At 54.1% G+C, this 26365-nt stretch overlaps 1 protein-coding gene across 6 annotated transcripts in view; it reads right to left on the bottom strand.

Annotated features, from left to right (window-relative positions):
* The window catches only part of TLN2 (talin 2), a 461380-nt gene that overhangs the window by 37562 nt on the left and 397453 nt on the right, over positions 1-26365 (bottom strand). For 5 of the 6 annotated variants that reach the window (XM_075532415.1, XM_075532418.1, XM_075532416.1 and 2 more), the window contains 8 exons: positions 21492-21593; positions 19249-19368; positions 14178-14324; positions 10814-10980; positions 9887-10070; positions 7872-7997; positions 7547-7663; positions 6106-6291 (listed from right to left, as the gene is read on the bottom strand). In XM_075532415.1, coding sequence (XP_075388530.1) covers positions 6106-6291; positions 7547-7663; positions 7872-7997; positions 9887-10070; positions 10814-10980; positions 14178-14324; positions 19249-19368; positions 21492-21593 — 1149 coding nt within the window. The remainder of the gene's footprint in view (positions 1-6105; positions 6292-7546; positions 7664-7871; positions 7998-9886; positions 10071-10813; positions 10981-14177; positions 14325-19248; positions 19369-21491; positions 21594-26365) is intronic. The other variant, XM_075532420.1, reaches the window with a different exon arrangement.

Below are 26365 nucleotides of genomic sequence, written 5' to 3'. Positions count from 1 at the left end.
AAAAAGATCTTTTATTAGTGCTTAAGTTAGGAGACATTCTGTCCAGGGTCAGCCTGGCCTCTCTTTAGCCCACAGCCTGGTTCTGCCCAGGTTCTCCGTCCTCAGCTTGGCCTGGTGCCAGGATGCCCTGCTCCCAGAGCCTCCTGTGCTCTTTCCTGGCCCTTACGAGACATTCATGGTCGGCCGTGCCAACCGCAGGCCCGTTCGCAGGGATGCCCAGCAAACTGGACTTGCAGTTGGACACTGTTCTAGAGCAGGCGCGGCAGGCTCTGTTCTTTTCCTTGCTTATAGCTGGCAGCCCTCCTCATGCCGCTGTTCATCTTTGACAGCACATCGGGCTGGGAAGAACTTGAGGAGGAGTGGGGCTTCCAAGAACACACAGAGTAGAAAACTGCAAATCAGTCATCCTCGGGCACGTGCAGAGAGCACCGCAGGATGCGGGGTCGAGGCGGAGTGGCGTGGTCACGAGCGTCCTGTGTTTCCTTCAGGAGTGCTGGTGGCACACCTGATGGACCACTTGTTCACCTAAGGAAACCACCAGCCCTCGGATGGCTATAGCCTCAGAAACCCCAGGGGCAGGTCTGCTCTGTTCCCCAGGCCCACTATCAATCGGATCGCCCCGATGGCAGTGGGTCTGGTTATTTAGTTCGGGGTGTTTCTTCCTCCCCGTTGGAATGGGAACAGCTGGGGTGAATTTCTGTGGGTGCCCCCCTTACGTGCTCCCCACCTCGGCATCCCGCCTCCCCAGTGAGGCTAATTTGTGCGGCCAGTGTCTGGTTTTGCTCTCTGGGGACCAATGTGCCTCAGAAGCAGGAAGCAGAAGTCCTGGGTCATGCCTTCAGCACATCCCCAAGACACAGGCTGTGACACTACAAGGTGCCGTTGTATGAGGAGTGACAGTGAGCGGCTCCTGCCTACTGCTGGTGGCTCTGTAACCTGGCAGAACCCTTTGCAAGGGCAACGTGGCAATAAAGAAAACGTCATGCCGCTCGCCTCCCTCTGGGACTCTTGCCTAAGGAGGGAATCCAAAGTATAGAAAATAAAACAAATACGTCCAAAGATGTTTACTCCATTATAATTTACGATAAAAAACCTAGCTTTTTAAAAAAAAATTACAGACCACCAAAATATCTGACGTAAGGGCAAAGAGAGAGCATTTGGTAGTTATTATGTATTCATCGACAGAGTATTTGGTAGCTATCATGATAAAGTCAGTTATACCCATAAACCCACCCACGGGTGTCAATTCCAACTCACAGGGACCCCATAGGCCAGGGTAGAATGCCCCCCCGCCCCCCAGGCGGTCCATCTTTCTGGAAGCAGACTGGTCCCCCTCGGCCCCGAGTCTCTAGTGTCCTAACCGAAGACCTAGCATTAGCAGCTGGGTCCTCCACCACACACCACCAGGAGTCCTCCACAGTGAGCTGCCCTGCATGAAAACAAGCGCGTGTTAACCGAAACAGTAGGTGGAGAATTGCACCTGGCACGGACATGTGCACGTGAGTGAAAGGCCACAGATAAAGGAGCACTAGAGTCTAGGTAAATCTTAAGACTGGGCCTGAGGAACTGGGCCACTTTCCCACTGATCAGTCCATCGGTATGGAATGAACTGCACCTCTACTCCCGCCCTGGCTCCCCTGGGGTTCATGGACCGCTGGCGGCACGGTGACTCAGCCCCGGCTGCTCCCGGAAAAGTTGGGGGCTTAAGTTCACCCAGAGCCCTGCAGGAGAGAGGGCTGGTGATCTTCTCCTGTTAAGATCACAACCAAGAAAGCCCGCTGGGCAGTTCTCCTCTGCCATGCAGGCCACCCGGACACCACCTGACAGCACCCGACTGCACGTACACAGCAACTCGAGCTTTGCGCTTAGTATCAAAGGCTCCTTCTAGATCTACCACTGAGAACGTCTAGTGCTCTGGGGACACCTTTCTGGGTGCACATGCCTTCTGGGATGCTCCCTTGCTTCCTTTCTGCAAAAGGAGCGGGATAGACGGGGCCCAAGCAAAGGGGCCAATAACGTCCTTCAATGAGTCTCACGCTGAGGCCCAGCAGTTGCTCCTGTTGTCTTGGACTGAGAAGGGGACATGACAGCAGCCTGGCTGTTCTTCTGTCTTGCTGAGTCAGGATGGCTTGATGCAGGGCCAACTAACAGAGAGGAACGGAATCCGTACAGACAACATCCCACCATTTTCTATGTAATCACCTCCCCTGAAAACAGGAAGGCCTTTGTTTAGAATGGGGCTTGAAACTCTGAGCAGCCTCCCACTCCTCTCTTAATCGTGGGCTTTTCTTGTTGTTTCGTTTCCCTTTTTCATTTCCTGTCTGTAACTTGGGGACAGAAGTGCCTGCTCCTCATTTGTCACCGAGACCCGAGGTCGTGGGCAGAGGAAACTGGCCTGGTCCTGATGGCCAAAGGCTGTGTGAGTTTGCTCATCTTTCTGAGTCTGGTTCGGAATCCATCAGATTGGGTAACGCACTCGGCTTCCCATCTAAGAGGCGCCATGGTGATGTAGTGGTTATGTGCAAGGCTGCGATCTGCAAGGTCTGCAGTTTGAAACCACCAGCTGCCCCGGGGCAGAAAGATGAGGCTTTCTACTCTTTTTACTTCAATAGAGAGTAACCGTCTTGGAAAGTCACAGCGGCAGGACTACCCTGTCCTATCGGGTCGCCATGAGTTGGCATCAACTCAGTGGCAGTGGATATGTTTTGTTTTACATTTTTGGTTTATTGGACCGAGAGACAGCTCCTTGAGGGCTGAATGGGTCTTCTTCCAGTCAGCTGGTCAGTGGTACACCCACTGATTCCCCTGGAAAAAGCTAAGGGACTTCAGAAAGCACCTAACTTCTAGGAGAAAGCTATTTCCAACAAGGACCTTGGGTGGTTTTTCTGAAAGCAATGGCACAAGAGCTACTGCTCCAGGACTCACATCCATCCATCTGCCCAGTGGTAACCTTGGCTTTGGCCCTCTATTGATTGACCAAGCAAGAGGCTACAGGTTTGGTCTCACTGAAGGATACTTTCTTGGTGCCAGGCCCTGTGCCTTGTGCTGAGGTCATGGGGGTGAGGGGTGGGTGGGAATAAGAGGCAGATCTTGCCCTAAGGCCCTCACAATCTACAGAGGGGCAGGTCCCCTGCACAAAGACACGGTCATAACCCACTAACGAGACAAGGGTTCTGGGACTACACCAGAGGGCATGACTGCTTGTTCTGGGCCCACAGGTGGGAGGACTTTGAACCGAAAGAGGAGAACGTGGCCCAGATACACAAGCACTTCCAGGCAGAAAGAAGAGGATGTGTATTTGCACACCCACAAACCAGTGAACACATGGAACTGTGAGGCAAATTAAGTTCTACCCTCATTCCAGGCAGCTAGCAGCACCTCTTCTGTGCTTTAGAACCTTGATTTCATGCCCCAGAACATGCCTCTATAGCAGTGGTTCTCAACCTTCCCAATGCCGCGATCCTTCAATTCAGTTCCTCATGTTGTCATGACCCACCAGCCATAAAATGATTTCTGTGGCTACTTCATCACAGTCATTTTGCTACTGTTATGAATCAGGCGACCCCCGTGAAAGGGTGGTTCACCCCCAAAGGGGTCACGACCCACAGGTTGAGAACCGCTGTTCTCTAGCTTTCTGCAGCTTTAGGACGGTGTGGCACCGCAGGAGAAGTGCTGGCCTGCTAAGCAAAACCTCAGCAGTTCAAACCCACCAACTGCTCCATGGAACAAAGAGGGGAGCCACCTGCTGCGGTAGCGATATACAGCTTCAGAAACCCGGACAGTCTGGTTTTCTCTGTCCTGTAGGGTCACTGTGAGTCATACGATCTTGACAGTAGTGGGCTTAGCTGGTCAGTTTCCTACCTGGCTAGATTTTAAAATTCCAAACAGAGGACTCTTGAGGTCAAGGACAAACAAAGGCCCTCACTAAACATTGAACCCGTGTCATGTTCTCCCCATCACGGAGAAAGGTAGCCTGTTGGCTGGGAGTCAGGCATCCTTGTTCTAGTCTTTGATCCTTCACTCACTAGCTGTGCGTCTTCAAGACAGGCCCTTGTCTCAGTGTCTCTACCTGTACAATGGGAACAATTTGTGCTTTAGCTAATTAATAGGACGTTATATCCCTTTGAGATCATGGAACCATGAAAGACTCTGAGAACCCAATTGCATGGCCAAATCCTGAGACTCAACTGCTAGCTAGTGACCAAGGATGGCACCAAGTCCATCACAACTCTCAGTAGACTCTGGATGTGTACATTGGGTCACAAGAGTTGCTCCTTCCAGAGGGCTGGGGGCCCCCATGTTTGTGTTGCTTTCACACCAATCTCTCCTCTTTCTCTCAAGAGTTCATTGCCGGCAGTAACATTAGCTGCTGTGTATTTGAAAAGGGCTAATTTTGTCTGGAAACCATCTCTACCCTGAGACTTGGGGTCAATTTCCCTTCTTTCAGAATGCTGGAGTTTTCACTGTCAGATTCCTCTCCTAGATACTTCCTTACAAAGAAGCCATCTGATCAGGTTTCAAGGACCCTCTGAGAAGAGACTTGGTTCTTCAAAAGGACACATCTGGTTAGAACATGCTCAGGATATCCGGTCCTTATCTTCAGTTGCACACAGTCATAACCACCTGATGCCCGCATAGGACCATCAACCACCTTTTCAAGAGTGCTAAGGGGGAGCACGGCCAGAGTGCTCCTTAGAGGCAAGGATGGAGAATTCGTCTCACATGCTTTGGACATGATGTCAGGGAAGCCCAGTCCCTGGAGGAGGACATCGTGCTGGGCAGAGCAGAGGGGCCCTCATGACCGCATGAGAAGGACTGACACCGTGGCTGCAACAATGGGCTCATCAAGCCTAGGGACAATTGCGAGGATGGGCAGGAGCGGGCAGTGTTTCATCCTGTCCCGCATAGGGCCTCTATGGGTTGGCACCTAACAACAAGGGAAACCTGTCAGGGACCAGAGGTGAATGGAGGAGTTAAGGAGGCCTTTCTAGTTGAGACGGACCTTGACATATGGCTGCCACTGGGCTTGTCTTTGCCTCCATGGTAACCCATCCTGGAGGCTGGGCTGGCTGGCTAGTGGTCACTGAACTTGACGTTAACCTAGTTGACTACAAAGGCAGCCGGTTAGCCAAAAAAGAGTCTATGTGAGCCTGACTCAGCGAAAGAGAATCAACCAACGACGTAGCTGGGTTGGAAGAGGGAGCTGTGGTGCATTTGGGGGCAGCTCTGTTTCCATAAAAGAACGAAACCAACCCAAACCCTCTGAGCTCTCGAGGCACAAGTCCTGTCCCGACTCAGCCCCGAGGGATTAGTTCTCAGGGAGTGCTCCTAGGTCCAGGGGAGCGAGCAGTGGGCAGGCTCCTCTAGCACAGGTGCTGTCAAGGCCTGGGTGACAACCTGCACACAGTGCCCCAGAGCTGTGTCACTGCTGGGGACCTGTGTGGCCGGCACCACCCTGCCCCCTCAGAGGAGCCCCTGAGAAGACATCCGAGTGGGACGCTTCATCAGCCCCTCACAGAGAATGTGCTTCACCGCAGAGCGTGGCATGGCCCGAGACCCAGCACCCGGCTCAGGGCAGCTGCCCCAGTTCCCCCCTCCTCCCCAAGGAGCTGAAGACTCTCCACGTGAGGTCTGATGCAGGTGGCAAAAAGGCAGCTCCCCAAAGTTCTGTGTTGTTCCCCTACTTCACTGGCTCACACAATGATCACAACGCCTCCCCTGGCACAAAACAGCTAACCAGATAGAGGCAAGGGCCCGGGCAGGAGAGCTCACGGGGTGCTCATGTGGCAGACCTGGCATGCCATGCCACCCACAGTGCCTGCTTACACTCAGAGTGACCGGCACAGCCCCGGATGTCGCTGGCTTCCTGCCTCCCGAGGAAGCCCTGGACATGACCGAAGTGGGGGAGATAAAGGCACCAGGGCAGACTTTATCCCTCCCAGACCCAAACTCACCCCGTACACCAAGCCCCACAGGCTGGTGCCTCCATAGGCAGCATTCATTTCGGTACCCAGTTTCCGGCCCAGGCCTGCTTGCTTGTGCACATCCCAGCCCCGCCCCTTCTCCAGCCTAAAGCCGACCACCCCCAACCAGCCGGGGCTCTACCTTGCAAGCTGTCAGCATGTCTGACACGGCGTTGCGGCTCAGGTTGGCGGTGGCTATCACGTCCTCCTGCCGACACGAGTTCCCAGCTGCCACAGCCTTGGCTGTTGCCATGGTGATGCCTTTCGTCATCCGTATCGACTCTTCAGGTGATGATGTCTTTTCAGGTACCTCCTTTGACTGGAACACCTGGACATGAGAAACAGGGGGCGGGGGGAGGGAGATGTTGAAACAAAGAAAAACAAGCACGAAGGAAGAGACAGAAGCACTGGACGCTGACCAGGCTTGCTGCGCTCGTGTCTGAAAACTAAGCCTGCGATGGGAAGAAACTGTTGGATGGCAGGAAATTAGAAATTTCATGTGGCCGCAATACTCTCTCTCTTTCTTGCTTTCTAGATCCGTGCCCTGATAGCCCGCCAAACCTCCACCCTTGGCGTTCACAGGAACAACCTCTACAGGGTCAATCCCTCCACGGGCAGAAACTGACAGCTAAAGGTTCCACTCTCCGTCCCGGCTTCCCAGCTCTTGTCCCCAGCTCCGGGGCGTTCTGCGAGTGCCCGAGACTCTGCCAGGGAGCGGCGAGGTCCCAGGGGATGCTGAAGGGGGACTTTGGGGCCAGGGCGTGGGGCTCTAACAGACCGGACTGGAAAACACTCCTAAAGGCCAACAAACAATCCTTGAACTAAAAAAAGGGGGGTGTGGGACTGGGGGAAACGAAGCTCGCTGTTCCTTCTCCTTTGAGCTGGTTTGACAAATGTGACCGCATCACAGAGTTTCTCTCTCTCTCTCTCTCTCCTCTCTCTCTCTCTCTCTCTCTCTCTCTCTCTCTCTCTCTCTCTCTCTCTCTCTCTCTCTCACACACACACACACACACACACCCCTTTAGAGAATCTGAAATTAATTATGCTAACTGAATATGCCACGACAGAGTGCCAACTGCCCATCAGATCCGGCATTTCGGTCTTGTCTCTCTAAGGCGAGGAAAGTGCCCGAGCTGTGTGCTTTGAACACAGCCCCTGGATAAGGACACCCAGTTTGGTACAGCAGATGATTAGCGAAAAAGAGGGAGCCACCAAGGAGACGGATGGACGCAGTGGCTGAAACACGAGCTCAGACGCAACTGTGAGCATGGCACAGAAAGGGGCGGTGCTTGGGGCTGCTGCGTTCATTCCTGCAGACGACGGCCCTACGTTCCCAGTGTGTCGTGCTCTATCCCCAATCCCAGGCAGTCCTGTTTTAGCAGGAGATACTTCCCAGCATCCTTCCTTTGGGGGGAAGGAAGCTTTCTATTCTAGCAAGCTATCTGCAAGCAGGCAAATGAGCCTGCCTAGATAAGGTATCCAAGTAACGGAAGTCTCAGCGGACCCTGCAGGACTGGCCTCTTCGGATGGGCTACTGATTGGACATCGGTGCCCAAGGAGGTGGGGCCACTGGTAGCTCTTACCGTGAGCTCCTGCTTGATGTACTCGATGGTGGCCTCCAGTGCCCGTGTTCCTCGGGTGGCCTCGTCCTCCACTGCCTTCACAGTCTTGAGGAGGGAGGTGACATTTGTCACCATCACCTGCAGAGATCGAGAGAGAGAGAGCAGGTGGTGCACTGGCCCTGGCCCGGTCCTTTTGCTTCCAGATCTACTTCCCAGAGCAAAACCATCTCTTCTCTTTGAGAGACAGAGAGAGAGGGGTGCTGGGGTGCGTGCTCCCCCTGCCCGGCCCCTGCGTCTCCATTCCAGCACTCCCCTGGCATGCTTGTCCCTGAGGAACCCAGGCTACCTTGGCGGCCCCCTTCAGCTGGTACATGGAGGGGTCGTCGGCGGGCTTGCTGGCAGCTCCCTTGGTGGCACCAATGAGATCGGAGAGGGCCTTGGCCACATCTTTGATGGCGTTGATCAGGACTACCTGAAAGAGTGTGGAGTCCAGGTGAGCAGGGCTAAGCTGGCACCAGGTGGCGTCGGCATGGGGAGGACACAGGGATCATGGCTCTCCAGCCTGCTGCACGGTAGCATTGCCCAGGGAAGACGCAGCACCTACCCTATCAACAGCCTGCTCCCCCGGCAAGCCCGGGCTTCGGCCAGAATAGGGACTCTGTCCTAAATGCCCTTCCTAGCTGGAAGCTATCTCTGCTGACACCCTAGGTCCAAAAGGTGAGGGCAGGAAGCTCCCACCTGAGAGGCAGCCCTCTCCTCACCCATGGCCCAACACCTGTGGCTAAGAAACACCGAGACGGAATCCACACCTCAAAGCCTCTGTGGGGCGCCCGCCTGCCTCTCCGGCTTCGGTCCAGGGAATCAGTCTCTCCTCACATGCTGGCTTCGGTCCACTCGATCCTGACTCAGGGTCTTTGCTCCTGCTGGTCTTTCTGCCCGGAATCTAGCTCCTTTTTACCATGTCTGCCCCAGGGAGCCTTTCTGACTACCCTGGCTCTAGGCCCAGCTCCCCCTCCCACCCCTTCTCCACTTGGCCACAGACACCAAATCGTTCTCCATGAGACAAGCCTTATGGTTTGACCACTCCCCTTCCAGAGGCACTTTGGAGGGAAGATCTAATGAGCTACTTCCACATGGTCACCGAAGCCCTAAGTGAGGCATTGTGACTCTCAGAGACAAAGGCTCAGCATGAACCAGAATGTACTGTATGGCACCTGGGCTGGGTTGTCCTCGAGAACTTGCCATCCAGGCTGGGGAACTATGGGAGGGGCAGGGAACATGGGAACATTTGCTGCTTGTGAAGCGGAGTGTCCCAGAGAGCGGAGCGTCTCCTGCTCCACTTCAGAGCTAAGGTCTTCACAAAAGCTGTCTGCATGGATTGACTTCATTCCGTCATTCTTACCTGGCTACAGCCCTACCACCCCACACCACGAGCCCTTGCTGGGTCACCAGTGGCCTCCATGGCCCTAGGCCAGTGGCCAACCTTCACACCACACGCTCTCTTAACTTCTCGGACAGTTGGGCACTCTCTCAGAGCATCCCCACCCTCCTGGCTTGCCGCCCACCAGCTGCTGAGCTTCTCAATCTCCTTGGGCATCTCTTCCTCCTTAATATGGTCTTACCTGTTGGGCTTCTCAAAGCAAGTCCCTGAACCCTGCTGTTGTCCACTCCATGCGTTTCCTGTCCTGTGCTTATGGGCTGACCCTTAAATTCCCACCTCTGCACTGAGCAGGCAAATGCCTACTTGGTGGTTCCATTTGTGTATCTAACTCAACATGGCCACCTGAGCTGGTCTTGCTGCTATCTCCCCACCCAAGCCAGCTCTTCCTCTGGGGATCTTACCCTGGCACATGGACCCACCTCCATGACTGCTCCTGCCGGAAACGTGGGACTTGCCTTTGGCTTCTCATCTCCAAATGCTCACTGCTTTCAATCCATCTAGCCTGCATCAATGTGACTACCTGACTTGGATCAATGCTGCCCAGGTGGGAGGTCCGGACCCAGCCTCCATTCCTGGTCAACGCACCTCGTGCCCCGCCATCAATGACGGCGTGTTTCAGCAACGCGTCCAGAGTGAGATGGACTTGAAGAACAATGGCCTGGTGATCTACCAACCAGACCAGTCCATGAAAGCCCTCTCTGGGTCACAACAGGCTGACGACGGGGCAGGATTTCCTCCCACTGGGATGGGGCCAGATTCAGACTCAATAGCAGCTAACAAGAGGAGCTTTTCTTCCCAGGTCCCCACACGACAGGCGCACTCAGACACCACTGCTTTCTTGGGAATGCTAGTTAGCCTGTAGCCTCTGGGGCCTTCTGTGGGCATTGGAGGAAGACCCAATCCCTTGCCCTCACCCCTACCTGTGTCTCTGGGTCATCGGAGCCCAGGCTGGCTGCTCCCAGCTTGACCACCTCAGCAAGCTGGGTGATGGTGGCTGCGGACGATTGCGCCGCCTGGGCCAGTTTGTCGGGGGTGGATGCGGCCCCAGAGACGAGCATCTTCGTGTCTTCAACCAAAGCTTTGGCTGTCTTCAGGATGTTCTCCCTGAGAAAGGGGGTGGGGGAAGAAGCCCGGGGAGAAAGACGAGGCTGAGCTGGGGGGTGTCATCAGGAAGTAAAGAAGTCCCCTGCAGGACTTTGGTGAAGGGGAACAGTGGGACTCACATCTTCTGTCCGGCACAGTGGAGGGTGGAGGCTCCTCCCCCAGCCCCAAAACAGAATCACAGCCAGCTTCCCCTTTCCTGCTCCTCCCACCATCCCTAGAAATACTTCGCAGCGACAGTGGACCCAGGGCACATGGGTTGGGGCACCTTGTCCAGGCGTTCAGAGCCCAAAGGGTTGGGTTCCAGGAGGGCAGATGGAACCGTAGGCATCCCTGACGAGTCCAGCCCTAGGTGCTGGCCATGGTGGGGATTTGCAAGAGTGGCCCCAGCAGCAAATGCGGAGCCCCTCGCACCAGCCTTCGGGCGGGGGGGGGGGGGCGGTGGCTGGCTAAAAAGCCAGCATTCTCTGAGCAAGCCAGGGAGAGGCGGCAGGCTTGGCCCCTTGCTGCCCCAAAGCCAGCCTTGTGCCTGAGTCCCATCACTCTCTATTCCACTGGGGCTGGCGAGCAAGGAAGGGAAAGGGACAGCTCTCAGACTTGGAAAGAGAAAACTTCACAAAGGAAAGGGGAAAACCCCTGTTTTAATGGGGTGGATCTAGGCCATACCAGGCAAACCTCAAACATAACAAAGGCCTCACTGGCTGTTGGCAAAGGGGCTTATGCAACGGCTGACCCCGCGCTTTCACCTGTGGTCGGCGAAGGTCTCGTTGTTCTCTGCGTTCAGGGTCCCTGCCGTGGCGAACATGATGGTGGTGTCCAGGTCAGCGATGATCCCAGACACGGCCGTGGCTGCCGTGATGCACGCCTGGGTCCCCTTGTTCCCAGCCTGCAGAGCTGAAAGCACCAGGGACACCTGCCGGAGGGAAGGGACGTGAGAGACGGGGACGTGGGCAAAAGGCCATCTGGAGGTGTGCCAACTCCTCTCCTGTTGCCAATGTGCCGGCACACCAAGGGTTAACTGCAGCGTTCCAGCTGCAGACGGGCTCCATCGGTCCTGGTTTTGCTACTGGCGATGCAGCGGTGAAGAGCTTGCCCGCTAACCTAAAGGCTGGTGGAAAGCAGCTGCTTCCGTCATTTATTATCACAGCCTCGGAAACAAGGCCTGGGGCAAGCCATTTCGCCTCCCTCCACCTCAGTTTCCTCATCTGTAACATGGGACTAGTCTTATAAGTGTGTGTGCGTGTGTGTGTGTAACGTGTCCGGCAGGGCATGGCTGCAGCAGAGGGCAGATGCTTCCATCTGAGTACAACTATGTTTCTGGATCCACCAAGAGGAATAAAGGACCAGGGTCCAGTGAACCATGAGGTCATCTCTCACCCGCTTCCTGTTGCCGTCTCTGTCGATGGGCCCCAGGGTGGCTGGAGCCCAGAGGGGGACTATGCATGTAGCCTCCCACCTCTCCCATTCTTGTGCTCCACCCATACCGAGTCACCATCCCAGCGACCCAGCAAGTGGGCCAAGGGATTCACTCAGTGCCTTCCATGTCAGACACCTTCTACGCCCCCTTCCCATCCCTCCCCTGGGCCCCCCTCCTACCCATCCACCAGCCCCCCCTCATTCTGTTCCTACAGATGCTTTCCTTCAGCCGGTCTGACCCTGCCACGCCCCTGCATGCAATCACCCCCCACAAAGACGACCATTCTCACTCGCCCTCGCTGCATGCGTCCTCTCCCCTTAACAGACTCTGCTCCCTAAGCTTCCCATCGGACCTTCCCAGTTGCTGTTTCAAGTTGATCCGAGGTCGCCCGTTCTGACAAGGTCATAATGCTCCAGGCGGGCGCTCTTCTCTAATACAGTGACATGGTGGGCTTGGAGGCACAGTGGTTAAGAACTGGACCGTTAGCTGATGCTAGGGGTTCAAAGCCTCCGCCCACCCTGCTGGACCAAGCTGTGGCAGCCTGCTTCCAAAAAGACAATCGTCTGGGAAGGCCCTGCTCCGTGCTACAGGGCCACTGTGAGCAGGAATCAAGGCTGGTTTCGGTTCACAGTTTGGCTTGCAGAAGGACTTCAGGGCTGGAGCCAGCAAGCATGCGAACTAGCCCACCCCGATGACGCCTCTGTAAACGGCGTCCTGACCAGGGCAGGAGTGACCGCATCCCTCGCTCCTGCATCTTGGCAGAAGCTGGCGCAGCCTGGCAGGAGGCACAAAGGAACCAGGCCCAGGAAGAGCTTCCCCGTCCCCTTTCTCTGAGCCCCCAAGAGAAGACAAACAGGACTGACACCGAGCTGGCCTGGAAGGGAAGAATCCGTTTTTGGAAAAGAATTCCCATAGTATGGGTGACCATGGCCAAGACAGGTAGTCCGGGGGTGAGTGAGGGATGGTCCCAGCATCCTGTCCACTGGGGAATGTGTGCATGTGGGCAGTCGTTTTATTGAGCATCTACTAGGTTATCCAGGTCAGAGGCTGATGAGGGCTGGAGAAGTATCTAGATACAATGCAGCCAATAAGAACCCTGGTGGTGAAATGGTTATCCATGGGGCTGCTGACCACAAGGTCGGCAGGGCTGAAACCACTCCATGGAAAGAGAAAGAGGCTTTCTACTCCCATAGAGAGTTACAGTCTTGAAAACCCACAGGGGCCATTCTACCCTGTCCTACTGGGTCACTCACTCCGCATCAGCATTAACTCGATGGCAGTGAGGTGTTTTTGCTATGTTTTATTTTGACAACCCAGCTGAGAACCCTAAGCCAGGTGGCCTGAGGGAATTCGATACTCAGCAAGACTCAGCTGCCACCTTCCCCAGGTGTCCCAGGCAGGGGCCCTCAGAGGTGAGCAGAGCAGCTCAGGCCAGGCAGCCCAGCCTGGAGGCCCCTCCTAGTGCCCCCTCCAAGGAGGTCTTCTATGGGGGAACCTGGCAAGAAGAACTTCAGCAAGCACAGGCTTTGAACAGGGAGGGGACCTTCCTCTAGCTGAGAGATTTATTTCCTTATTCTGTGGCTTCTGGAGGGCTCGCCAAGCTTGGCCCCGGGCAGGGCTGCACAGAGCAGCCTCTGTCACAGCACCTTCTGGTTGAGCAATCCCCTGCCCCCCGTTAGACAGGTTGCCCAGTTCCTGAAACAGTGCGGAGTTCTGTGTCCCATGAAGCAAGAGTGGAGGGAATGCACCCAAAGGCGGGCTCCTAGCAGCCTGCCCACTGACTCACTGGAAGGGACTGGAGAGTTTAGGATGCACACGCTGAGGGGCCTTGTCAACTAGGGACCCTTCAGTGCAGAAACGAGTTTACAGAGAACCCTGGCTCAGGGTGCCTGGCCCCCTGCCCAGCACTTTTAAGCACATCACGTTGAAGTTTCACGGCTCTGTGAGCCAGGTATGGTCTGTAGGCCCATTTTACAGGTGAGAACATGGGGTCCTGGGCAGGTGATGCCACATGGCATCACTCACTACACGATGTGATTTTTCTTTCAAACCAGCTGCCCTGAGAGAAGGGAAGCCGAGTGCTCCAGCCCTCTCTTCCCCAGATGGGCCTCTGCCTTAAAGCCAACCCCCCGCCCCTCTCCCTGCTTCACCGTCCTGTCTGCAAGGGTTCATGCCCAACCCTCCTTGCAGAGGACAAAAACTCCAAGTGAGCCTAGAGGACAGGGGACAGCTGCTCCATGGGGCTCCCAAGGATGCAAATCTTTATGGAAGCAAGCTGTCTCTAGGAGTGGCCGGTGGGTTTGAACCGCCAACCTCTTGGTTAGCAGCTGAGTGCTCTTCCACTGTGCCACCAGGTTCCCTTAGACAAAAGGGGGTGCTGGTGGCCAAAAGGCCTCCAGGAGAGGTTCCAGCCCCGCCCCTTGGAGCCTCCTGGCCACGGACGGAGACTGACACAGTCTTTCCACAGCAAGACCCTGCTGATCATAGATTTGCATGGGAGAGTCATTCTCACTCCCTTCCTGTTAGGTCTAGGGGTCATCCAGCTCCCTGACAGGCCCCGTCCCTGGGTGCTCAGGACAAAGGATGAGGCAGCTAATTGGCTGGATTGGGACTTAAGATTCCCTCTTGTCTCTGATCCCAGTGCGTGACCTTGGCTCAGGCCTAGGCTGCCGGCCAGGCCAGCTGTGCCTTACCTTTTCGGTGACAGCGCGGGCGCACTCGATCAGCTCTCTCTTGGTGTAGCTGTCTGCGGGACACACCTGGAGGGCCCCTGCCTTCTGGACCAGGAAGATGCAGCCGTGGCCCAGGTCCTGCACCCGAGTTCGGATCTGGAATCCGATCTGTGGAGACAGACCCAGGATGGGGACAGAGAACATGGTGAGCCCTGCCACGGAGGGCTTCCCTACATGGAAAATTTCTCCTCCGTCCTAGGGATGCCTGGCTAGGAAAATTCCACTCTGACTGGGAGCCTGCGCTTGGAGAAGGATGGCACTTGGTGGATCCCGCTGCCCTCTTTTCAGACTGTGAAAGAACCACAGTGCACACTAGATCGGTCTGGATCTCATCTCCCTGTGCCGTCGGAAGGCCTTCTCAATATTTGGTCACCGTTTCTGGTTGAGAGCCGGCCTATCCCAAGCCACCGACCAGAATGCTAATGAGGTGGCTCTGGAGGAATCGTTGTTACCCCCATTTCACAAGCACCGACGGAGCGCCCGCTGAGTGTCAAGGCTTCTCCGAGGGAGGGGGTAGATTTCATTTCATTCATTCACCCCCCCAAGAGGGATCGATGAAGGGTTATTAGATGTTCGCGATCTACAGACTTTATCTTAGGCGTACTTGAGTGTTCCGGTCCTTGTCAAATTGCTACGGTTACCAGCCAGAACCCACCTCCTCAGATGGACCCTCCGAAGCCCAAGGCCACCTTTCCGAGTCAGGTTGGGCGTTTCCCTACAAAGGTGCACTTTCACCGCCAGAGGCTCAGTAGGCCGGTGGTGGGCGGTCTCCATCAAGGGATACGAATGCCACCCCACCCCCTACTAGTGCACACCTCTGCTCTGCTCACATCAATTTGCATTTTGGTCTGATCAGTCTAAATACTCCACCCTCCACTTCAAGTACGCAAGCAAACCCAAAAATCAATCACAGGGTAATGGGGCTATTTTTAAGACTCCGCCACTCCACCAAGCTAGAAAGCATGACTGGCTTCTGCCAGCATCTGTCTACCAAGCAGCTGTTTTGGACAGTCTCTGGTCCTGTGGATGAAACCTGGGAGCCTCTGGTGACTTGGGTGCTGGGGACTGCAGGTGATCTTTCTGGCTTATCGGGAAATGCTAGTCGGCTGTGAGGCCTTTGTAAGGCCCGAGAGTCTATCAAATATGAAGTGCATGTAGCAGAAATGTTCCAGCTCATTTTCCTCCGGGAAAAGGCGTAGCCACTGAAGCTTTCCGTCAGGATTTACACGTAGGATCTCACAGGATCTAGATGTCTCCCTTTTACCAAAAGATGGAGCAGAAACTCACCTTCAGTTGGCACAATTGTGAGCGGGTTTTTACTTTCCTGCACATTTTCTTCAGTGTTGTTAAAAAGGGGCGGGGGGGCAGGAGGTGTTGCATTTCCCTGGAAAGGATGTGGCTAGGGGTTCTGCCTGATGCTCAGACGCAGAGCCAAGGGCCCTCCGGTCCTCGTCACGGTCCCGGGAAAGTCCAAAACGCTGACTCAGCACAGCAGGCCGCAGAGCAGCGCCGTACTTGCCCCGGGTGCAACTATCTGCACACACGCTGTGCCGTGAGGCTCTCCTGGCTAGACAAGCAATCCCAGGGTCTCGGCAGAGAAAACCACACCGCTTCTCCGTCTCTAAGCCTAACCCACCCCCCACGATATCTGTCTGGAAAATGTTCAGCAAGACTGTTCCTTCGCCAGCCACTGGTAATTCTAGACTCTCCCTGCCCCTTTCCATCGCCCTTGTGTCTGGAATGTTCAGCCATGAATTAATTTGAAAAAAGACACCTCAAGATGTAATGGCGGAGAGGGAAAACCTTACTGCAAACACCAGCTCCGACAAACGGAGAGCGATGGCCGACACAGCAACTGGTCAAGGCGCTGTTTAGCCACGTTGCTCCGCTCCTTTCCTCGCTGCCTTCGCACCGTTTTCTATTTTGCCTCAGCAGCCTGGGCTGCAAGCCGGAGATCTGCTCCCTTCACACGAGGGACGGGTGGCCATGGTGTGAGAACTGGGATGGGCTGCCCGCAGGCCATCGAGTCCCCACTTGGTCACTCAGGCGGGCCAGCGTTTCAACAAACGGGGAATGGGAGCAGATCCCATCTTGCAAGGTCCCTGGACACCGAGACCCAGGCCTCGCTCAGAATCACAGGCTCTTTCTGTGTTCAAGCCCCTCCCAAAGCAAACACTCCTTTCCCTTTGTCCAAACGTTTCCTGGCTGCGCTGCCACTTCCCATGATCTTGTTTATGAAAATAAAAACTCCTGAGTATCCAAATGCACACGGAGCTTAAACAACCTTCCTAAAACAGCCAGTCTGCTTAAAAAGAAAGGTGGGGTGGGGGAGGGAACTTGCATTAAAAGCGAAAACAAAAAGCCAAACAAATCCTGAAGCAGATCTTTGCTAACTGCCTTTCCTTCAAAGAGACGACACACATTCATCACAAAGAGTTATTCATGCTGCAATCTACTCATTTAGTCTCAAAACACAGGCACTGTTAGTGACGGAAGTGATCCACTACCACACACACACACACACACACACACACACACAACACACACACACGGGTACCCCCCCAAAAAACTCTAGAGTTCTTTTTTTTTTCAGAGCTATGTATTTCAATTTCTTTACAAAACAACCGGATCACCTTCCAAGTACTCTCCACTACACTGAATACACTTCTCAAAACTGCAGTCCCATTCTTGGAAACATTTTTCAAACTCATCTGTTTGGAAGGCTGACAACACCTCCCTTGCTTTTTTCTTCACTTCTTCTATGTGGTCAAACTGCTGTCCTTGCATGTCTCTCTTCATGGAAACAAAAAGAAGTCGCATGGAGCAAGGTCAGGTGAGTAAGGCTCATGGGACAAGAGAGGCATGCTGGTTTTTGTGGAAAATTGGTGCATTGGGATGGCTGCGTGAGTTAGTGCATTGTCATGGTGCCCAAACCAGTCCCCTGTTGCCAAAATCAGACTTTTTTTTGGTTGCACACTGATACACAATCTTTTCAGAGCCTGTAAATGGAGAGCTTGATGAACAGCGTGACCTGGTGGAACAAACTCCAAATGCACTACAAATTGACTTTTTTTTTTCGTTCGGGAAGTTGATGGACGTCCAGAATGAGGTTTGTCATCAATCGGCATTTCACCTTTGTTGAAATGAGAAAAACACTCGTACACTTGAGTTTTTCCCACTGAGCTGTCCTTGTAAGCTGTGTTGAACATCACAACAGGTTCTTGAGCATTTTCCCCAAGCAGGAATCAAAATTTCACAGCTACATGCAGTTCTCTTAAATCGGCCATCACAAAAACAATGAGGGTTGAGGAAAACTGCTACTATGACAAACTTCACTGTGACCAGAGAGAACCTTCCCAGGCGACACCACTGGGTGCACTAACTGGGAGCCAGTTGCTCAATGCTCACCTAGCGGGAAAAATTCGTCCTATGAAAGCTCCACCCTACGGAGGCTTTTTTTTGGGGGGGGGAGCCCCCTTGTATATACCTGTGTATATACATATAGGTACAGATATGTGTGTACATATGTACATGGGGGGTGGTCATTCTCTTTACATGCACTGCTAGGATACACGTTAGAGAGTGATTCTGCTTGGGGGGGCAGGGAGTCTTCGTTTCTGTAGCATCTCAGTGACTTGGTTAAGATATCAGTGGCCCTGACTCCCAGGATATATGGTGGCCCTGAGTGACTCGGGGCTTCTCAGTGTTATCCAGGGAGAAGGGAAGACAAGTCACAACCATGGGCCTTACAGCCATGTATTCAGGAGCGTCCCCCACAGGGCTTGCATTCAGTACATGGCTGGGCCGATCGCAGGAAATGCCGTTGCCATCATCCTCCCAGTGGCCCCTCAATCCATTCTCTTCCTTCCTCGGGCTAGACTGTGCTCATTTTCTCGGGGGGAGCGGGGGACAGGCCTTTCCTACAGGTGCCACGCACGTTGGGGGGGACAAGTGTGTGCTCCCAGAGGACGACTCCATATCTCAGAGGGACCAGACCTCGACGGACTCAACTCCTATTGGTCCAAGCATCCCGAGGCAACCTTGCTGAGGGTCCTAAGGGAGGCTAGAGGGAGGTAACAGCAAGAGGTGTCCACATGATGTGTGGAGACTGGGGGTGGGGCCAAGGCTAGTTCTTAGACAGCCACCAAATTGCGGATCTCTGAGATCGGGCTTTGGTTTCAACACACCTGTGGCAGCCCTGCCTCCACTACGTCTGTCGGCACCACTTCCCACATTTCAAATGTTCTCATCATTCTGTTGCCACCTCATAAGCTACAGGATACGCTCAACATGACTCTGACATGAAATCCGCGAGTCTGCAACGGAGCCCACAAAGGGCCCGGGCGGCACAGAGGGTTATGTGCGGCGCTGCTAACTGCAAGGTCAGCAGTTGGAAGCCACCAGCCACTCTGAGGGAGACGCACAGGCCTTTCTAGTCCCGCAAAGAGTTCCAGTCTCAGAATCCCCAGGGACACTCCTGCCCTGTCCTGTAGGGTGCCTGCGTGTCATAAATAATGCGAAGGCAGGGCATTGGGATTTGTGGTTGGTGTTTCATGTGTCTCAGAACACACATGTGTCTCAGAACAGGGGAGGGGGCTAAATGCCATATCTGCCTCTGCCGAGACTCCTGTGAGCTTCTGAAACACATACACACCGAGGTGGGGGTGGGGTGCTAACTGGGACTAGGAAAGGATGAATCCAGGCTCCGGCATGTTCTGAGAGGCAGCGGGGAGTGAGCTGGGGGCTAGGTGACCCGCCACAATGTTGTAAGCAGGGTCCTCCTATCTGAAAGGCCACCTCCCAGGTGGTTCCAGATGTCAACAAGTCACTCAGAAAGGCCCGTCTGCTTTGAGCACTCATTGGATTACTAGGTCTGAATCTAGGGGAGGTCAGACTGAGTCAACCCAGGAGCTAATCTTGGTGCCGGCCATTGGGCTGGGGCCTTGCGGAGGGAGTTAACTATGGAGAACCCCCTGCAAGTGGGCATCCGCGTGTGTTTACTTCTTAATACAGGGGCCCTAAGGTGGCAGACCTCTTCTGGCTCCGCCGTAGCTGCTGCCATCTGGCCCTGGAGAGCCAGGTGCCCATAGTCACTGGTCATTTGTGAGGCAAGTCCTCCCAACTCCTCCGGGTTAGTAACCGATTTAGTCATCTGGAAAAAGAAAACAAGCAAGACACACACACAGAGAAAAGCATGAGAACCACGTGTTAATACCACGGGGCCACAGGGGCTCCTTCACTTGTCAGCCCTGGCAGAGTGGGGGGGGGCAGGGGCTGGCATTGGGGGCGGTTCAAGCAAAGCCCATGCATGCTGCACGGCACACGGCAGGCCTGTGAGGCAGACACCCCCCGTGGGGCTCCTCCCCGGTCAGCGAGACAGGCACCATGCTCAGGGCTCAGGTCGTGCAGAAGGGAGGCTGGGTCCCTAGTGCCCATTCTCTGGGAGGTGACAGCATCAGCTTCTAGCCAGCCCAGGCCAATTAGGGCACCCAACGCAGTTCCCCAAAGAAACCACCAGGGGGCACGTGTTGATCTGGTCTCTAGGAGCCCGGGACCAGGTCCTGAGGGGGCATGAGGGCTGTTAAGGAAATCGTGAAGGAGAATGAGCGAATCAAATGCTTCAGAGGCAGAAATGCAGAGAATGCAGCTTCGTGGTGAAACGGTGCCAAAGAATGACAAGGTTACAGCCACAAATTTCCTGAAGGGCTTCCTGAAGCCCAAATGGTCACAGTGTACCTTTCCGTTATAGAAACGTCTAGTCTTTTCCCTCTTGTCTTACGGAACTATTTGTTCTCAATTTATCTTATGATGGTAGCTTCTAGCTCTCCCTGGGCCATCAGTTTTAGGCTGTCTGCAGAAAGTGGTCCCTGTTCTTCTTTTGGTAAGAGAACCCTCCCACTCCATCCCCCTGCCCAGTCCCTCCCTAATGCTGAATGATGAGCAATACGTGGCAGATCACCCCTTGTGACCACCTAAGACCTGGATTTTTAAAGGCCTTCAGAAACCCGCTGAATGACGCTCCATTCGTGAAGGCAGGAGGCGCACTCAGAAGGGGCTGTTGCAGGCCTGCTCCGGGAACAGAGCCGGACTCCGAGAGAAAGTGGCTCACTCCCGGAGTGGCTGTGTCAGTCCTGCCAAAGGGGGGCACAGTGACTCTGGGGGACCCGATGCAGGGGGTGGGGTGCCCCAACTCAAGGAGCTAAGGCAGCGAACGCCTTAAGATGCTAGACACGACGTGTCCAGAGAGGCCAGCCTAGAACCTACCCCACGAGGCATTCCAGAAACCCACAGAGCCAACCCCCACCCCAACCCCCTGTTCCTCTTGTCGGAGCTCAGCTCTCCTGCTGTGCTCCCTGCTCCTCCTCTGGGATTGATTGGCTTTCTGAGGGCTGCCGGATTCCACCGGGGATCCGTCCTGGCAGCTCCTCTCCAAAGGGCCAGCTGTGCCCGACGGCAGCCTTTCCAACAACACCGAGACAGGCATCTGCTGTGAGCGCTTCTGGCCCAGCCAGCCGGCCACCCTGAAGCAACAATCACAGCCTTCCGGTGAACAGCCCAGGAAAGGCGGCGTGGCCCTCGCTCAGCCTCTAGTGGACACACAGGCACATGACAGAGCCAGTCAGACAGGACCGCCTAGGCCCCCTCTGGATGGGAAGGTCACTTGCACTGGAGTCAGAGGCTGGGTGCAGGTTCCCAAAGCCAAGAGGAACCTTCTACATATCCCTATCAACTCCATGCTGAATCTGTAACTTTTGCAGGATTGATATATGACAATCATATGCCTTCGCCTGTCAGGAAAATGTTTTAGACAGTTTTGTCCTGCCTGGAAACTGGCAAGACCAGAACTGCCCAATGACTGTCATTTGCTTCCATCAGACCATCTGCTCTGCTTTATTCTGAAACGTCTTCTCCTGCACGGTCAGTTTCAGCTACAAACACACCTTGGAGAGGGGAATCACGTCTTTTTGTCTTTTTCCTTAACTTCATCTTCCTTCTTGTCTCCACCCTAATTCTCATCTTCCTTCCTTCTTGCCGCCCCATCTTCATGCCCAAGTCCCAACCAGCGTTAATGCCCCCGTGCAACTCTCCCATCGGGTGATGATCTCAGCAGATCATAGGTAAGACACAGGTCAGCCCGAAGGACCGCCATGAAAGTACAGAGCTGGGGCCCGGGAGAAAGTGGCCATAAGGGGCAGGCCCCTCATGTTCCCCGCACTGACCCCGGTCTGAGGAGGCAGTGGATGGGGTCTGAAGGGCAGCTGCCGGGCTCCTTACCATCTCCTGAGCGGTCACGGCGACGGCCTTGGAGTATTTCACCGCAGTCGTCTGGTAGTCCACGAACGTCCCCTTCGGTTCCGGGGGCGTGCCTTCCCCCAGCTGCCCAGGAGAAGAGAAGAAACCGCAGTCACCAGCAGCACATGAAGACGTGGGCTGAACTTATCAGCATTAGGAACGTGGAAAGGAACCGTGTTCTGGGCTCGGCTGTTAACTGCAAGGTCGGGGCTTTGAACCCACCAGCTGAGGGGAACATAAGGGACTCGGGGTACACACGCAAGGACACGGCTCTAACTCTGTCTGAGAGGAGCGGGCAGGCTCTCCATGGGTACCAGGAGATGGTCCAGTTAACTCCTGTCACGTGAGTCAGGGCCTATACCCTCAAGGTCAAGGATGGGATCCCAGGAAAACAGAGTCGCATTCAAGGACAAGGAGAGCTGAGTCTGGCTGAGATCTCCAAGAAGTGCGGGGTGGGTGAACACAGTGGGAGGAGAGGCAGGAGGTGCCGCACAGGGTGAGCAGATATATGCACCCCAGAACCCTTCCTTCTGAGCCACGTGGCAGCCTGGAAGGTCTACCCATAGAAGCAGGTGTCTTTGCCATGCACCTGACTCTCAGTCAGCGGCTCTCAACCTTTGAGGGTCAAACGACCCTTTCACAGGGGTCGCCCAATTCATCACAGTAGCAAAATTGCAGTGATGAAGTAGCAACAAAAATAATTTTATGGTTCGGGGTGTGTGTGTCACCACCACATGAGGAACTGTATGAAAGGGTCGGGGCATCAGGAAGGTCAAGAACCACTGACCTAAGTATAGTAGGGACTAACTTGTCATCCACTTGAGTCTCAGGGGCTTGTCCAGAACAGGAATTAAGAGAAGGTGTCAGGTCCCGTGGGGTGTAAGAGTGAGCAGTTGAGTGCAGTGACTATGGTCTCAATGGGTTGGGGACATAATAGTTCAGAAGGACTTGCACTGACACTGGCTCCAGGATTTGTGGGTGAGCCTCAGCCATTACTTCAGCCCTGTTAGTCGTGGTAACTTTGGACCTTCACAGGTTACCGTTAAGATCCCCCTGTCTAAACATGGCCATGTGCTATACGGAGTAAGAGGAGCAGAGGGCCGGGGTAATCCAAATGGTGCTGCTCGCCGTGACCGCAATGCCACCTATGACCATGGTGGGGACGGGCAGCCTCTCTTCACCACCGCTCTCGTCAGGCCCCTCGCCGGGGGATGCTGAATGAGCCCCCAGGTGGAGACAGCCAATAGGAAAGCAACACAGGGAAGAGTGCGTCTACTGCAGTCAGCCTGGCGTGCACAACGCAGACACCGGTCAGGATGAGGCTGGCTCAGCTTGATGGAGGGCCTTCAAAAGCAGGAAGAAATGGGGGTTCGGGAGCCGGGAGACACATCTGTGTGGCAATCCTATGCGACAGAGTTTGGAGTCGGGAAGAAACCATGGGCCTAGAGATCCATCAGGGACGTGTTAGATGGGGTCTTCCATGAGAGCTACCTGTCGTGAGCAGACTCAAGACATCGTGTGGGTGAAAAGATGATCTCAGTGGAGTGTGTGGGATGTGGCTGCAGAGCCCATCAAACTGCTTACACAGATTCTGGGCGAGAGTCTCTACTAGACAGACAGACGCTGCCCCAGGTCTCCATCATGGCACGGGGCTCGGTACTCAAATGAGGGCTGAGCTGGGCAGCCAGTCACTCATTGGGCGCACACCGACCAAGCGTCATGTGCGTGTCAGGCAGCGTGCGGGGCCTCCCGCGAGATGCGGCCCGAGCACAAACGAGGCGGGCTGCTGGAGGGCGAGGGGGCCTTAGGACATTTAGTCCAGCGGCCACCGCCCACCACGAGGACCGTGCGAGCAGTCTGATGAAAAAGGAGCCGAGGATAAAGAGGATAAAGAGGTGAGCCTTTCAGGACTGCGAATGGAAGCAGTTGAAGGGCTTTCCCTTGGTTCGGATGCTTGCCTTCCCTTCGAAGCCCACAGGAACTTTCTTTCATAGTGATGGCGACAGAGCACAGCAGGATTTGTTGTTGCTTTGAGTCTTTTCCTTGCCGACAACAACAAGAGGTTTAGGACATGAAATCCCAAAGGTCGCGACCCACCAGCCTCACTAAATTCTTTTATCCTCTAGGTGGAAAAAGCAAGGCTTAGAAGGGTTAAAAGTTTGGTTCCAGGTCCTCTGGAAGGATGATTAATTCATAATAGCCTATTAGCATCCCAAGTCTTACTCTAGATTCTAGTGCTTGGATACAAAGGGAAGAAATTGTAGCAAGAGCCCCGGGTGTTAAGGGATGAAGCCAACCCAGAATTAACTGTGAGCACACACGTTTTTCTGCCACTTCTCCACTCGCTTATTCTCTCCCTTTGCGAATTTTGGGCGCTCTAACTAAAGAACTGAAACTCACAGAAAATGTCTGTTTTCGAATACTTTGCTACTCAGGTTCTCCAGAGACCGACAAGGATCGCACAGAACAAAGTTCCCCAGTGGTGGGCAGGACAAGGGGTCACGTGATTCCCTCAGGTGGCTAAGAGTCGAAGGGTGGCGGGGAAAGCAACTGCTTTATGTCACCGAGTAATTGCAGGGAGGGCAGAGAATGACACTTTTGCTCCTTGCCTCGGAGGCTCCTGTTGGCAGCCATTCCTAATGACAGCTGCGAGGTAACCCTGGCCAGCTCCCAGCCCTTCCAGAAGAATCAAAGGGCCCAGGGGCTGTGTCAGCCACTCCTAACCCCTGAAAGTCGGTGGCACAAGAGCTGCCTTTCCAGCCTGCCTCCTGTCACAGCACGCCAGGCTCAAGGGTTCTTGACTCAACACGCCCTGGGATTGGTGGAATTCTTCCTGGGATTGATGGAATTCTCTATCATGAGGTGGTTCTGGAAAAAACATCTTTTTCTAAGGAAACAATTACATTTTGAATTTGTAATTTGCACACCAGATATTTGGCGTCCCATTATGGAATACACACACAATGTGTGTGTTGATAATGTAGCTTATTTTCCACGTTCCAGTGTCCCAATGTCCTGAGAGCCACACAGGCCCACTGAGACTTCCCCAAGGGCCTTTTGCAAGAGAGGGATCTCACTCATTTTCTCCCAAACTGTCCAGATTGGAAGCAGGAGAATCCCATCCCAGAAATTGACTGTCTTGACAAGGCAGGGCCTGGGTCTCCAAAGAGCCACACACAGCATGTCCAGCCCAGCCGGGTTACTTTATCACGCTGATAATGGCTGCTTAAGGTTTAAGGATAATTATTCTAATTATAGTGCTATCTAGTTTCAGGCTATCATCTCTCTATGGAGATAGGGGCAACCAATCGGCTCTAAATTAGCAATTAGAGACAAATTATCATCCTGAAAACCCATAGAAATGTATGCACAAACTAACAATGGGCATTTCAAAACACAGCAGATGTCTAAAATCTGTGGATATGCTATCATCGGATGGCGATTAGATGTTGACGAACAATTGTTCCTCTTAATGAATATGGCTGACGTGTCAGGTGAAAGGTTCCTGGGGGAGGGAGGAGGAGGTAGGGAAGCAACACGGTCTCTAATCATATTTCCCCAGTGAGCCAACTCAGCTGATGGGTCACGAAATGAGAAAATGCGAATCACGGTATTTTTAAATTTCCATCGCCTGCAAGAGCTCACCAAGGGCTTTCTCCGTGTTCTGTTTCAGTGATTTCTGTGGCTGGCTCCTGTACTAGAGCCATGGAAAGATCTGGGAAGTACAAGCAGAGATTCCTGCGCTCTATCCCATCGAGAAACCCATGCAGCAGGTCTGCTGTGGGGAGCAGGAAAATGCAGCTGGATAATTTCACTTCTGATTCCCTTTTGATCGGTCCCCACAACAGCCCCATGAAGCAGACAAGCAGCGAAATCCCTGCCATCGAGCTGATTCTGACGCCGGCTGTTGTTCGGTGTGGTTGAGCTGGCTCGAACTCAAGTGAGACTCTGTGCGCAACAGAACAGAACTGCCTGGCCTGGTCCAGCCTCACCACTGTCTGTCTGACCACACTGCTGCAGGCCCCGTGTCCATCATCTGTACCCCGCTGAGAGTCTGCCTCCTGTACTCTGCCCCTCTACTCTACCAAGCACGAGGACTTTCCCCAGGGGCTGGTCTCTCCTGAGGACATGAAGGCTCACCATCCTCCCTGTGAAGGAGCATTCTGGCTGTACCTCTATCCAAGACAGATTAGCTTGTTCCCCGGCAGTCCGTGACACTTGATCACCTTCACCAACACCACAATGCAAGGCCATGCATTCTTCTTGTCTCCCTTATTCACTGCCTATTTTTACACACTGATGAGGCAACTGACAGCAGCCTGGCTTGGACTGGGAGCATCCTAGTGCTCTGGGTCACCTTTCTTGCTCTGCAGCACTTCGGAGGCCCATCCACGTAGAAGCTGTGCTCAATACATGGATTTCTTGACTGCTGCTTCCCGAGAACATCAATCATGTATCCAAACAAAATGAAATCCTTGACAAGCTGAATCTGTCCTCTCCATACATATATCAGTTGTGTAAAGCACATTTGTACATTCCTTGCCTTTATCATTCTCAAGACATTTGCTCTCCACCTAAGCCCCTGGCATCAGCTCATTTTCCCCTCCTTCCCCGCTCCCCCTTCCCTCATGAACCCTTGCTAATTTACTAATTATTATTGTGTCATATCTTGCCCTGTCCGACGTCTCCCTTCACCCACTTTTCTGTTGTCCAATCTGTTCTCTCTTAATCATGACGCTGGCTCTTGGTCCCGCTGTAAGGGTTCCGGCTTTCCTTACATCGAGTTGTGACCCATGCTGAAGGCTGCATACCGTCCAGGATCATCAAGTCCTTGCTTTGAGTGTGGGCAAGGTGGT

The sequence above is a fragment of the Tenrec ecaudatus genome, chromosome 14 (genome assembly GCF_050624435.1).
Source record: "Tenrec ecaudatus isolate mTenEca1 chromosome 14, mTenEca1.hap1, whole genome shotgun sequence".
Lineage (NCBI taxonomy): Eukaryota > Metazoa > Chordata > Mammalia > Afrosoricida > Tenrecidae > Tenrec > Tenrec ecaudatus.
Note: the sequence above shows the minus strand (reverse complement) of the source record. Positions and strands in the feature narration are given on the sequence as shown.